General features: G+C 47.4%; 1 protein-coding gene across 1 annotated transcript in view; it reads right to left on the reverse strand.

The window, feature by feature from the left end:
- Positions 1 to 11315, reverse strand: part of MECOM (MDS1 and EVI1 complex locus) — a 50927-nt gene extending 39612 nt beyond the window's left edge. Inside the window, exons 1-4 of the mRNA XM_021719279.1 lie at positions 11257 to 11315; positions 9002 to 9104; positions 5513 to 5729; positions 401 to 548 (exon numbers count right to left, since the gene is read on the reverse strand). Coding sequence (XP_021574954.1) covers positions 401 to 548; positions 5513 to 5729; positions 9002 to 9104; positions 11257 to 11271 — 483 coding nt within the window. The 5' untranslated portion in view covers positions 11272 to 11315. The remainder of the gene's footprint in view (positions 1 to 400; positions 549 to 5512; positions 5730 to 9001; positions 9105 to 11256) is intronic.
- Between the last annotated feature and the right edge of the window lie 928 nt (positions 11316 to 12243).

The following is a 12243-nucleotide window of genomic DNA, read 5'->3' on the forward strand; positions in this document are numbered from 1 at the left end:
TTCTGAAGAGGCATTCAGAAACTTTATGGGACTTCCTCGCAAATTGCTATTAAAAGAAATCAATAATGTGCATTGGATAAAATTTTCATTCTCCACGAGGCTATAAAACAACTCCACGCTGGCAAGTCGGTAGCGGAACCAGGAATTTACCAAGGATGTCTGACACCTAGTTCTGGAACTCACCATTAAGCCTCACTTCCTCCCTTACAAAAATAAAAGGATAGCCACTAAGTGTTTTTATACACCCCACTAATGCCTATGAGCATACAGCACTCAGTCTACTTTCCTCGAGATATTTATAGCTCCCCTCTCAAGGCTTGTTTTCATACATCACAGCGAGCGACGGATTAAGAGGGAGCAGAACAACACAGAGGCCGGGCAGCCTACAAATTCACTGTACCTTGGCACAGTTTTCACATTCATAGTGTTTTCCACTGTCATGTGACATCTGGTGGCGAATTAAGTTGGACTTCCAGTTAAACGCCTTGGGACATTGATCACACTTGTACTCCCGCTCTTCAGTGTGTGACAGCATGTGTTTCTCCAGGCTGGAAGAGAACAACTGGGTTAACAAGACAAAGAATGCATTCATAAACAGACATCACCTTACTGCTAACCCAGACCGGCGATTAAAGACGTAGAAGGAAAAGGGGTTGAACTGAGAAGGAGAGACGGCAGAAACAGGCCCGGGATGGACAAAGGTACATTTATGTTTCCCGGACTGTGTCTCTCTCCAATATGAAGATGTGGTCCTGTGTCAGAAAACACATCTGACCCAGCTAGCAGGGGTGATCGGCTGACTCAGAAGCACGGCAAACCACAAGCTTTGCGTCCAGTTGGGGGTTCGCTACCCAAATCTAACAGCAACACAAGACAGGAGGAACCCCTGTCTTAGAGGGCACTGCTGATACCCCCTAAACTCAAACACAAATGCTCATCCATAAAATGTTAAGCAAATGCAAATAATATGTAGGCAGGTGTTCTGTCTACCGTATATAATCTCTAGATTCAAAAAGGACTTTTGTTACTATCTATGACACCATGTAAGAAAGTGAGTTGTAAGCCAACTACTCAAGAAACAACTTCCCAATGACTCCGGGGTGAAAGGATGGACAGATAAATGGACAGATGGAGGACAGGAAGGAAGTTAGCTTGGATGGATGGGTGGATGAACGGAGGGTGGATAAATGGAAGGAGGGAGGGAGGGAAGGAGGGAGGGAGGGAAGAATGAATCGATCGGTGGCTGGCGGGTTTGATAGGTGGATGGATGGATGGATGTATCAGTGAAAGGATGGATGGAAGGGAGGAAGGGAGGGAGGGAGGACAGACAAATGCCTGGCAGTTTAGCTGGCTGGTGGACGGATGAAAGGAAGGATAGCTGGTGGGTGGAAGGAGGACTGAACGGAGAGATAAACAGGTAAATGGATAGTTCGAGCCACAGAAGGATGGATGGGTGGATGCATGGAAAAGGTAAACGAGTGGTTGGATGGATACACCGATACATGGATATGTGTGTATGCGTGTATGTCTGCAGAGATATACATGCAAATACAAATAAACATATATATGTAAGCCCATGAATTAGGAAAAAATCGTATGTTTTTTAAGTGGTGGCACTATTTAAGTCCCCCGAAAGAAAAACATGGTTGTTTCTCACAAGCATCGTTTCTTTACTTCCAAGTTAAGAATGTTTTCCTTCTCAAATGTTTCCCTGCCTTTTTGAGATTTGTATAGATAAAGCAGGCATGAATATAAAGAAAAGGAAATATTAGGGAGAGTGGATTATTGTGACAGAAGAGGTCTGCAGCATTTTCACTGATTAGAGACAAATGCATGTAACACACGAGGATACAGCCCCATGTGACATGAGTTGGAGTTCCTTGGAGAAGCCGCCTATTTGAATCAGAAGCACAGAATCCGCAAGCCGGGCCTGGCCCTCTTGTCCTGGCAAAAAGCAAGGAAGCGGTGATGAAGTCATGAGAATTAGGTGCCAACCTGAAGAGATGGCACTGGCCAAAGGTGGGGCCAGTGAGCCTCAGAGGAAACAGAGCCCTTAATAATAACGATGTTCGAAACCCTTGGAGGGAGCCCCACTGGCCACCCCCGGGGGACACTAGGAGTCAAATCATTATTCTATAAACTGGTAAAGAAAGGAAAAATGCACGCAGCTGTCTGCTTTCCTATTATACACTGTTCTACAGGGTAACCCAGCACATGAGGGGGTTTCTCCATACACAATTAATCCAGATAATAAATGATGGGAGAATGATGCAGTTAGAATATCCCTATTTTAAGCCCTTAAAGAACGGATGAATCTAGACCATCCATTATGTACTCCTGATGGAAATAAATGACCCCATCGATGAGATGTTCCTGCTGAAACACTGAACCTAAAACCACCCAAGGCCAGAGCTGTAACTCTGAGTTCTCAGGAAATAGAGGGGATGCAGAAAGAGGTGGGACATCACAGCAGCACCAAGACAGGAGGAAAGACCCCAGAAAAACAACTCGATTTCTTCTCCTTCTTCTTTTTTTTTTTTCAGTTGGAGTCTCACTCTGTCACCCAGACTGGAGTGCAGTGGCCGCTCCTGGCCACCGCAGCCTCGACCTGCTGGGTTCTGGCGATCCTTCCGCCTCAGCCTTCCAAGTAGCTGGAATCACAGGCGCGCGCTACCACGCCCGGCTAATTTTTTTGATTTATTGTAGAGATGAGGTCTCGCCTGCCTCTGTGTTTTCTTTCTCTGTGAAATGAACACTCTACATTTCAGTGTGAGCGAAGACCTGTGTGTGCCTAGAACAGATGCCCCCGTGGCTGAGTAGACAGTGCGTGAGAGCAGAGGGAAACAGTGGGATGCCTCTATCATATCTTGGTAGATAATCCCCTCCCTCTACATTTCTCTTCCTCAGCCTCCTCTCCAAACATGATGTATTCTTCCTGCCTGTGAGGGTGAAGGGGGAGATGTCAACACCAGCAGTTAGCACTGAACTGAGTCAGGGACGTCCCCGGAAATCCCTTGGATTCATTCTTGCTGTCCGACCTTGGCAGCTGTAAACGCAAGCCACATTGTGACACGTGTTGTGATAGGCTGTGTTTTAGGGAACCAACCCTGAACCCTCGTGGCAGAAGACTGGCCTGTTCCTTGCGTCTGGTTCCCTCTTCCAGTTCCAAGGGTATGCTTTAGTGTTAAGAGTATATTATGAGGACATGGTACTTAGTGGGATCCAAGACCGCAAAGCAAAGGGAATGTTCCTTACTTTGCTTTTCCTAATTAAGTAGAAAATCTACACTGCTCCATGGAATTATCAGCTTCCAGCTAATCGGTGAGAAAACGAGAACCAAGCAAGTCACCAGCACAGAAGGAAGCGTACACTGCCTTCACGAACACGGGGCGAATAGGCAGCTGTTAGGGAGACACCTCTGTTTTCTGCAGGACTTTATTTCAATCTCCAGAGCTCTGCTCAGCCTTCTGGGTTGTTTTCAGTTCTTTCCCTCTTTCCCATGTCACCTTCTGATTCTTTCTTGCTCTTATTTTTTGCATTATTTTCTCAAGACTTTATGGAGAAAACACAGAAGACTCTATCACGTCAAGAAAGAAATCCCTGTTGTTTAAAATATAAAACCACAGTGCTGCATTCAATAAAGCAGAAAAACTCAGAAAGTGTAGGTTCTGCATGTGGCTAAATTGTATAAATTATAGCCAAAACTACCACATGGAGGATGAGCATTCAGTTGCATAGTGACGCACTCCACCCACCTGGCCGGGCTACCAGAAACTACGTTTGAAAATTTACCCGATGTCAGATGATGAGGCTTCTTTCTTGCTTTCCACTAAATGTTTGACAGCTGCTTTGGGCATTGAGTAGAGCTGACTCAAGCTTAATCTTACAGCTGGGCTGATTAAAAAGCTTGCTTCACCAAGAAACATTGCTCTCCACTTCTAATAGGGAGTCAGAATTACATTTTAGAGTTTAGCCTGCCAACTTTTGGCTGTTACCTTTCATGGCAAAAACTGAAAAAAATATATACTTAAGTTCTTACACTAGAGATTCTGTTTTACAGCATAAATGCTCTTCCTAGCCATTGGTACTTATTCGTTTCATGTGTTTTTTTTTTTTTTTTAACTTGGGCACAATTATATTTAGGGGACATGCTGTGACTTTTTTTTTATTACAAATCCCCACTTTACCAAATGTACACAACAGATGAATCCTCCGTGCACCTGTATGTTCAGTAGTAGGGGTGAGTTTAAAGGGGGCTGGAAAGGCCTCTTGCTCTCCACAATGTTTTCTCTTTGACAGCTAAATTAGTTGTCAACCCTCAAAGCTACAGAATCATTCTTTCAACTCGGTCTCCTCAAGAAAGGAGCTCTACTTGATGCCTTTTGGTCACTGAGGGTTGAAGTGAATGACTGCCATATGAAGTCCTTTCCTGGAAGAGGCTCATCGTGGAGGAGAAGACACAGGGTAGACGTGGAGGTGAGGAGAGAAGAGGAAATGAGGGAGCCAGGGAGGAGGGGAGGGAGGAAGACGAAATCTGAGGAACCCCCTCTCAAGGCAGGCCGGCTGACACAGGGCCATCCCCATTCAAGCACAACGGCGTGACATTCATCTGAAATTCTGACTACAAGTTACCAGGATCATTTCCAGATTTAAAAGCAAAGGGATCAATGCAGTTATTACAATTATTTGTGAAGCCCGGCAAAACCTCTAGGGAGAAACAAACAAAAACCCTACCTGCTGGTTATGTACTTTTCTGATCTTAAAGAACCTTTTGCAGCATCGTTATTGTATACATACTGTTCATAGGGTGGGTTCTGGTGTTGTTGTTTTCTTTAAATAGAAGTTTTTCTAAAGTTACGAAATTAAATTCAAAAGGCCAAAGTTCGCATATCACTGAAAGACATTTTTTCATTGCATTAAAAATAAGCCTTAAATGATCACTTCATTGAGTTGGTCACGTTTGAACTTTCCCTTTCAGGACCTTCCCCACTTTAGAAAACCTAACAGGCTCCTTACACCCTTATGTACGGGCAGTTTAGATAAACCGTTGAAACTACATCCAGGAGTGGCACTGCTCTATCTACCTAAAGATCATCTGTCTTTCAACAAGTGAGCCCCAGATCTTGTCTTGTTAAAAATCACCGGAATGCGCTCGGGTAGCTTTACTGCTTCTTGACATCTGATGACGTTAAGAGCATCATTTTGTTCCAGCACTCTCGATTTTTTGCTGCACCTCACAATTTCCTGGAAAGGTAAGCCTCCAGCTCCCAATGGAACCCTACTCGCATCATAACACAACACATTCTTTTCTGTCTGACATCACAATAAGGAATTCCAACATCACCGTACACATCTCACAGACGGGAGTTTCAGGGAAAGCGGTTTCTGCGCACGCGGCCAGCGCGCTTAAGGGGGGCCAGCTGCGGTTCTCCCTTTCCCACCTGCATGCACCCTCAGAATGCACACGGCACCGTGTGAGCCCAGGAGCGGGGCAGGCGCCGGGCCCCCTCACCTCTGCAGGTCCGGGAAGACCTGGTCGCACTCCTTGCACTCCCGGATGGCGAGCCTCTCCGGGAGGTCGCTGTCGCCCTCCAGCTTCTGCGCGAAGTCCTCCTCCACCATGGAGAACGCCGAGTGGGGCGTGCTGCACGGAAACTTCTGGTGCTCCGTGAGCTCCGCTTGCGACTCGAAGAGCTGGTCACAATCCTCACAGCGATACTGCCGCTCTTCTGTGAACACAAGCCCGGTGCCACGAGGGCGGGGGTCAGGACGTGCCGGCAGAGCCCGGCCCGTCTCACCGACTCACGCCCGACATAAAAGACACCTGCGGACTGCCACATCTAGCATGTTGGCTTCAACGTGAACCAGAAACAATATATGTCGAGAACTCAGGACGGACGCCGGTGCAACCGTACAAGATCTACAAGGCTGCAGTCCAGCCTCCTGATCTGGTAGAAACAGCATGGCCTGTGCTGTCTGGGTTCGGAGGACACTGAAGTAACAACCCCCAAACCCCAGAGACAACACCGTGACCCATCATCCCTGCTTCACGGACCTAGGACACCATCTGTTTTCTCACCCTTGTACAGGAATGATGAACATTCCTCAAAACCTCGTAAGGAGGAATTCTAGGTCAGATTTTCATACCCTGATTTCCACACAGGGCTATGAAGCTCAGAACTGAGATAAGGCAGAGAGTGCAGAGCTAAGGCCTGCGTCCGGATTCAAGCCCGTCTCTGTCCCCTGCACTTCTCAGGATGCCAGTGCCGCGTGACCTGCAGACCCCATGGGACCACGAGGTTCCCGTCTGAGCCATGGGTGGCCCCAGTTCATGTCAGTAACCTGGCAATGCTTTAGCATTCATCACCGCTAATCATGGGACAGGGGATGTTTCCAGTACCTTCTAGGCTAATTTCTGTCACCCGGGGCCCATGCTCGTTGGCATAGTTCTGTGAAATAGTGAACAGAGCATCAGTCTGCACTTGAAGTCAATAAGACAAATAAATGGTAGTCGTGTAGACCAGAGACAACAAGGTTATAAGGTGTCAGGTGGGGTGGCACTGTTGCCATTCTGTCCATTTCGACCACTCAGCGGACACAGGAGGCCACAGTGCACAGGGTCACAGATGCCGCGAGAACAGCTCACAACACCAAAACCCCAGAGCCAACACCGTGACCCGTCGTCCCTGCTTTAAAGACTTAGAGCCAGGGAAGATGTGACTCTTCAGTTGTTCACTGACTGCTTGTGAGGGCATTCTGCTAGAGAATGAATATATCAGAACCCCAGGGAACACATGTGAACAAACAGTCTGTGATATGTCTTTTGGCAGACATGAGCACAGGGTCTAAAGGAGGCTAAACCATAAGATCTGGGGGAAAGAGGTTCAGGAAAGGCTGGGTAAAGGGTAGGAACAGCCAAGTGAAGTGGAAGGAGGTAACAGTTCGGACAGCTGGGACAGCATGTACCAGTGATGGAGACAAGAAAGAACACGGCAGGGCTGTAGGGTGCCTGGAGAGGGAGGGTGGAAAATGAAGTTAGGCAGGGACAGGTCTCCCGGTGAAGAAGGGACCAGAAGGCCATTAGAAGAACCTTTCCCCAGCAGCCCGGGAAGCCAAGCAGAGAGCCCCAGGGCACATAGGACCCTGGTGAGTGCAGTCGGGACAGTGCCAGCGGGGCCAGACTGCCAAGGAGGGACCGTGCAGAGTCAGCTGTTTGCCAGCTCTGGGGGTAGAGGGTTAGAAAGAGGGAGGCATTCTAGAATAAATCATCTTGGCTCTAAAGTCAGGTTTCTCAGTGACTTCTTAGTCAAGAGCCGTACTCCCTTCGGCCTGTAACACACGTCATGTATCTAGGATCTGTGTGTGGGATCTCAGCCAGGAGAACACAAATGGAAGGTCTAAGCCACTTAACACAAGGAGAAAGCCTGGGGATAGAGACAGCAGAGATCCTTGGCTTGAAGGCTGTCTCTATCACCTATGAGCCAGGAGGGCTTGACTGATATACTTGGTCTTAGCTAGCCTCAGTTTCTTTATCTGTCACATGGATACCACTTCTTTCTATGTATAAAAGATGAAATGAGGCAACAGACTGAGAGCGTCTAACAGCTAGCATACAGTCCGTGTGCAATGCACGTGTCTTCGCTTTCCTAAAGAAAGTTAAATCCCTGAGACATAAAGTAGGAACCACCACTGAAGCATGATAAGCGTCACATGTGACATATGTGGTCTATGTGTGGGGACGGAGACATGCCTCAGAGCAAGGCTCCAGAGGTTTGTAAAGGAAGGCAACTTAGCAACGATGGCCCTCAAAAAAGGACAGCCACTTCTACTTAGGCCTCAGGGGAGGAGTAAACGAGTCATTTATATTTTGAGAAATTGTTTAAATCCTTGTGAGATCTGACAGTAACAGACGAAAGACGCCTCAGACTGCATTTCTACCATCTGACCCCACCTGCTGCCAAAAAGCCCTTTCCTCTTGGGCCAGACACCCTCTCCGGGATCAACCTCTGCCGGGGCTAATTGGGAACCCTAGGTCTTCAAAGCTATTTGCAGGCATATGAATATCAAAAGGCCTCCCAAAATACAACTGCTATAACCTATGAAGAGGCAGACTGCCCTCCAGCCGAAGGAAAAATATTCAAGTAAAGACAGCTATCAACAGGGGCAGCCTCCTGGACTGTTGGGGAAAAAGGAGAGGGTCTCTCATCTGGAGTGCTCGGGGCAGGGGTGAGACCACCCCACCCCCCCGTTGTGGCATGTGGGGATGGGCAACCCTTCTCAGTGGTTCTTTCAAATACCAAATGCTCTAAAGAGACCACTAAATCATGTTGAACTGAATCACATTACATCAGCAGAGAGAAAGAGGAAGAAGAATTTTAAAATTATGCACATTTTCATCTCAATGTTATAAATCAAGACAAATAGAGTTTTCTCTTAATCTGATCTGAATACACATCACTACTGATTGTAATTATTATTATTACTATTTCTTAACACCCTTTGATTAAGAATAAGCCTCTGGGAAACAGAGACTCCTCTGGCTCCAAAGTTTCCTCATGGGCACTTTTGACCCAGTCCACCCCCTTCCCCAGACCCCTCCCATGTGGCCAAGTGGCCAAGATTTCAGTTTAGGAGGGACACTTCCCCCTGTGACAGGGCATGAGGTGGGAGAGGCATCCCCTAGATTTTAGGACAGCTCAAGTCTCACCCTGGGAATGACTCTACACAGGGACAGGGTCATGCCTTTCTTCGCCTGGTGCACCCATAGAGGCTGAGCCAGGTGAGGCTACAGCCCAGATGTGCCAAACTCCTGTGGCCTCCACTTCCGGGAAGACCTCTGCCCACCATCGCCGGCCCGTCACGCTGGCCAGACGCCAGGCCAAGAAGACAGCAAGTGTCAAGGGAAGAGGGCTCTGTTCAAACAGACCCCCACCGGCCCGAGAAACGGACAAGCCAGCAGCAACCATGCCGGGCTGGGGTGCCGGGAGGGCGGGGCACTGACCGTGGATGTGGGGCGCCATGGTGTCATGGGGGTCGGCTTCACTCTTCACGAACAGCAGGAGCTCCTCTCCTGGCGCGATGTCAGCCACTGCTCTGTAGAATATCTTTGAACACAAAATCAGGGGGTCAGGAAGAAGGGGAGGCAGACCATGAATGAAGCGCCAGACAGGCATGGAGAGCGCTCAGCATCTTCTCAGACCCTTTTCAGACCTTCTCAGCACCATCCTTTTCGGTTTTACTTTCTAACAAAAGAAGTGTGACTTCCTGTTTGGGGGACTGGAAAGAGCCCTCGGGCGCCAAGTGCCAGAGCCCAGAACTCGTCCAAGTCAGGCGTGCTTGGTTCCAAGCTCATCCTGCCACACGCCCTGCCCTGAAGGCTCCGAGTCCCACCCAAGGGGGACGCCGGGCCCAGGATACCAGGAGAAGCCCAGCTCACCTGGACCTTCCCCGAGCAAGTCTGCAGAACAGCCCTTCTCAACAAGGCGTCTCAGGGGACGAGGCTGGAAGGACATGGCATCGGGACCGTGTGTTTGAGGAGGGTGCTTTGCTTGGGAAACCCGAATCCCCCTCTCACGTCAGGAGGGCGCTGGTCACCAGGCCCTGCCCCAGGCCCCGGCCCCTGTCCTCCCTCTGACGGCAGGCATCACGCCCTTCGCTGACTCAGTGATGGGAAGGGTGGCGCTCACTCCCCTCGCTTTCTAGCAAGGTGAGGGGGCGGAGGAGCTGAATAACTCTGTTAATGACTGACTGGAAGCAGCAGGGCAAGTGTGGAAAGGACCCTGGGCTGACGTCCCCGAGAGCCGCCCACCGTTTCCTGGGCCTCAGTGACTGTCCAGCTACCAGGGTTTGTATCTGCAGAAGCTTTTAGGCATGAAGGTCTTTAGGCTGTTTGCTCATCTTACCATAAAAATGTCCTTAGCTTCCCTTTGTGTCATTAAACAACAATTCCACAACCAGATGAAGTTTTAGAAGAAAGCACGAAGTTGTACAGTTAGCGAGTGAAATGCCCAGTCCATCCCACCACGGCCTCTCTGCAGGGCCCCACGGTGATCGGAGGAGGCCGTCTTCTCTCTTCAGCATCTCCAGTGAGTCTCCCCTCCCCATCCTCTCACAAGGAGGCCCATAAACACAATCGATCTCAGTGAGCCATATGATTTCATGAAATCATATGTTCCTCTTCCGTGAGTAAACTAGTTTCTAAACTTCTGGGCAAGACAAAGACACACACACACACACACACACACACACACACACACCCCTTACCAAAAACAACACATACCCACAGCCTACCAAAAACAACAAACACACACGCGACCTAACGAAAATAACAAAACAACAAACATACACACCCTACCAAAAACAAAAGAACACAACCTGCCAAAACAACAAAACATACACCCTAAATAACACCGAACACAATCTACCAGAAACAACAAACAACCCTCCAAAACAAAACAACCACATGCACACACAAGCTACCAGAAACAACAAAACAACAAACACCATATTCTAAGACTTAAATCCTAGAACATATTGCTGCCAACTACTTTTTTCTTGCAGAATCACTTGATATTGCAAACTGTGCAAAACTGAATAACTGAATGTCTTACAAGGTCAACAGGCATGCTGGTGCTTGAATTTTATTTCTCTGTGCATCTTCTGAGAAGCTGACTTTAAACGTAAGTACGTGCCTTTTTATTCCAGTAGGTGGCTCTGAAGTCCAATTGTTTATTTTTCTATAAAAAGACCAGAGCACCAAATTGTGCTACATTGGAAAAACAACTCAATGAGGAGTACATTCTGCTTTGTTTCTTTATTGTCAAAATAGAATTTTTTTTCACTCAATAATAGTTTAACCACCTGAAGCCAGTTTATAGAAAATAATGCCAAACATAAAATGTTGCCATAATATGTTACAATATAACTGAAGATTCTTTATATCTGTCCATAGATGGAACCCAGACTATCTGAGGAAGCTTACTCTTTGTAATGTGCTATAGTTAAAAAAAAAAAAAAAAAGTAAATTTGAAGTGTGCATCTTGTTAATCCCAACCTTCGTGCCTTCCCTTCTTTGGAAGTACACTGAGAGGAACAGCTCTGGCTCAAAAGATTACCAAATCTTCTTCTAAAATAATAATGCATGAGTCTGCTTTTTTCCCCTAAGGTTCCAGTTAAATGTGTGTAAGCACCCTGCTTCATTCTGGAGTTCTATTTCCCCTTAGAAAACAATGAACTTCTCTCAACAGCTTGAATCACCTCTGTTTTTGGCATCTCTCAAAGGTTTAACTTATTAGCTTCCTTTCCAACAACATGTTGACATTTGAATTGTGACATATGAGAACTTTTCGGTGGCTTCTCGGAAACAGTGAGGTTACAGGGACAATACCCTGCTAGACAGTAAAACGGTGCGACTGTCTCTTCCGGGGAATACCACTTGGGCACACATGCCGGGTCTCTCTGAGAAAGTCCTCTGAGAAAACAACCACGCGATGGTTATTTCTCTGCAGTCCACTATTAATCATGTCTCTTTTAATTCCATTTTCGATGTACTCAGTCCAAGAGGAACAGTCCAAGAAACGAAAGAAAATGATGGATACACTTTAAGTAGATCCTACAAAGACGATTCTCTCTGCCAGATTGTGTGGCTCACCCTGTACTTTTCCTGCAAGCGTCGCGACTGTCATGTGAGGGATATTGAGGGCATAAAAAATAAAAGACGCGGAAGAGTGTTGATGTTGGCTTTATTTACTGGAGGTAAAAGGTGACATTCCAAGCCATGAAAGGCAAAGGAAAGCAGAGTGGATTTTAACTTCAGGGTGTTCTTTTCGATTTTAAGTGAATTTTTATGGTGCTCATGAAACTGAGGTTTGAAAAGAACTGGCAAGCGCCAGACATAACGAGGGCAGATTCTGGGCACACGTCCCCGCATGGCAGAAAGAGTGTCCCTCGAAGTCCTGGCGACCACACCCTTGCAGATCCACCCTGCTCAAGGAGTGTTTTTACCACTTGGCCTCCATTCTCTCATCCCTTCGGACCTCAGAGACACTTCACGAAATCATATGTTCCCCTTCTCACGACAGTGGCCCAAAAAGCGGGCCTGGAATAGCTGAATTCAGAGACGTCTACACATCAGCTTCGTTTACTTTCTAACAATCATAACAGTACACCAGTAGGCTTTGCAGAAGCGATGCAATAATTAAAACTAAAACAAAATGACAATTTCTCACCTGGAAACAGTTGGGG

The sequence above is a fragment of the Carlito syrichta genome, unplaced genomic scaffold, assembly GCF_000164805.1.
Source record: "Carlito syrichta isolate Samal-C Ts95f unplaced genomic scaffold, Tarsius_syrichta-2.0.1 Scaffold314349, whole genome shotgun sequence".
NCBI lineage: Eukaryota > Metazoa > Chordata > Mammalia > Primates > Tarsiidae > Carlito > Carlito syrichta.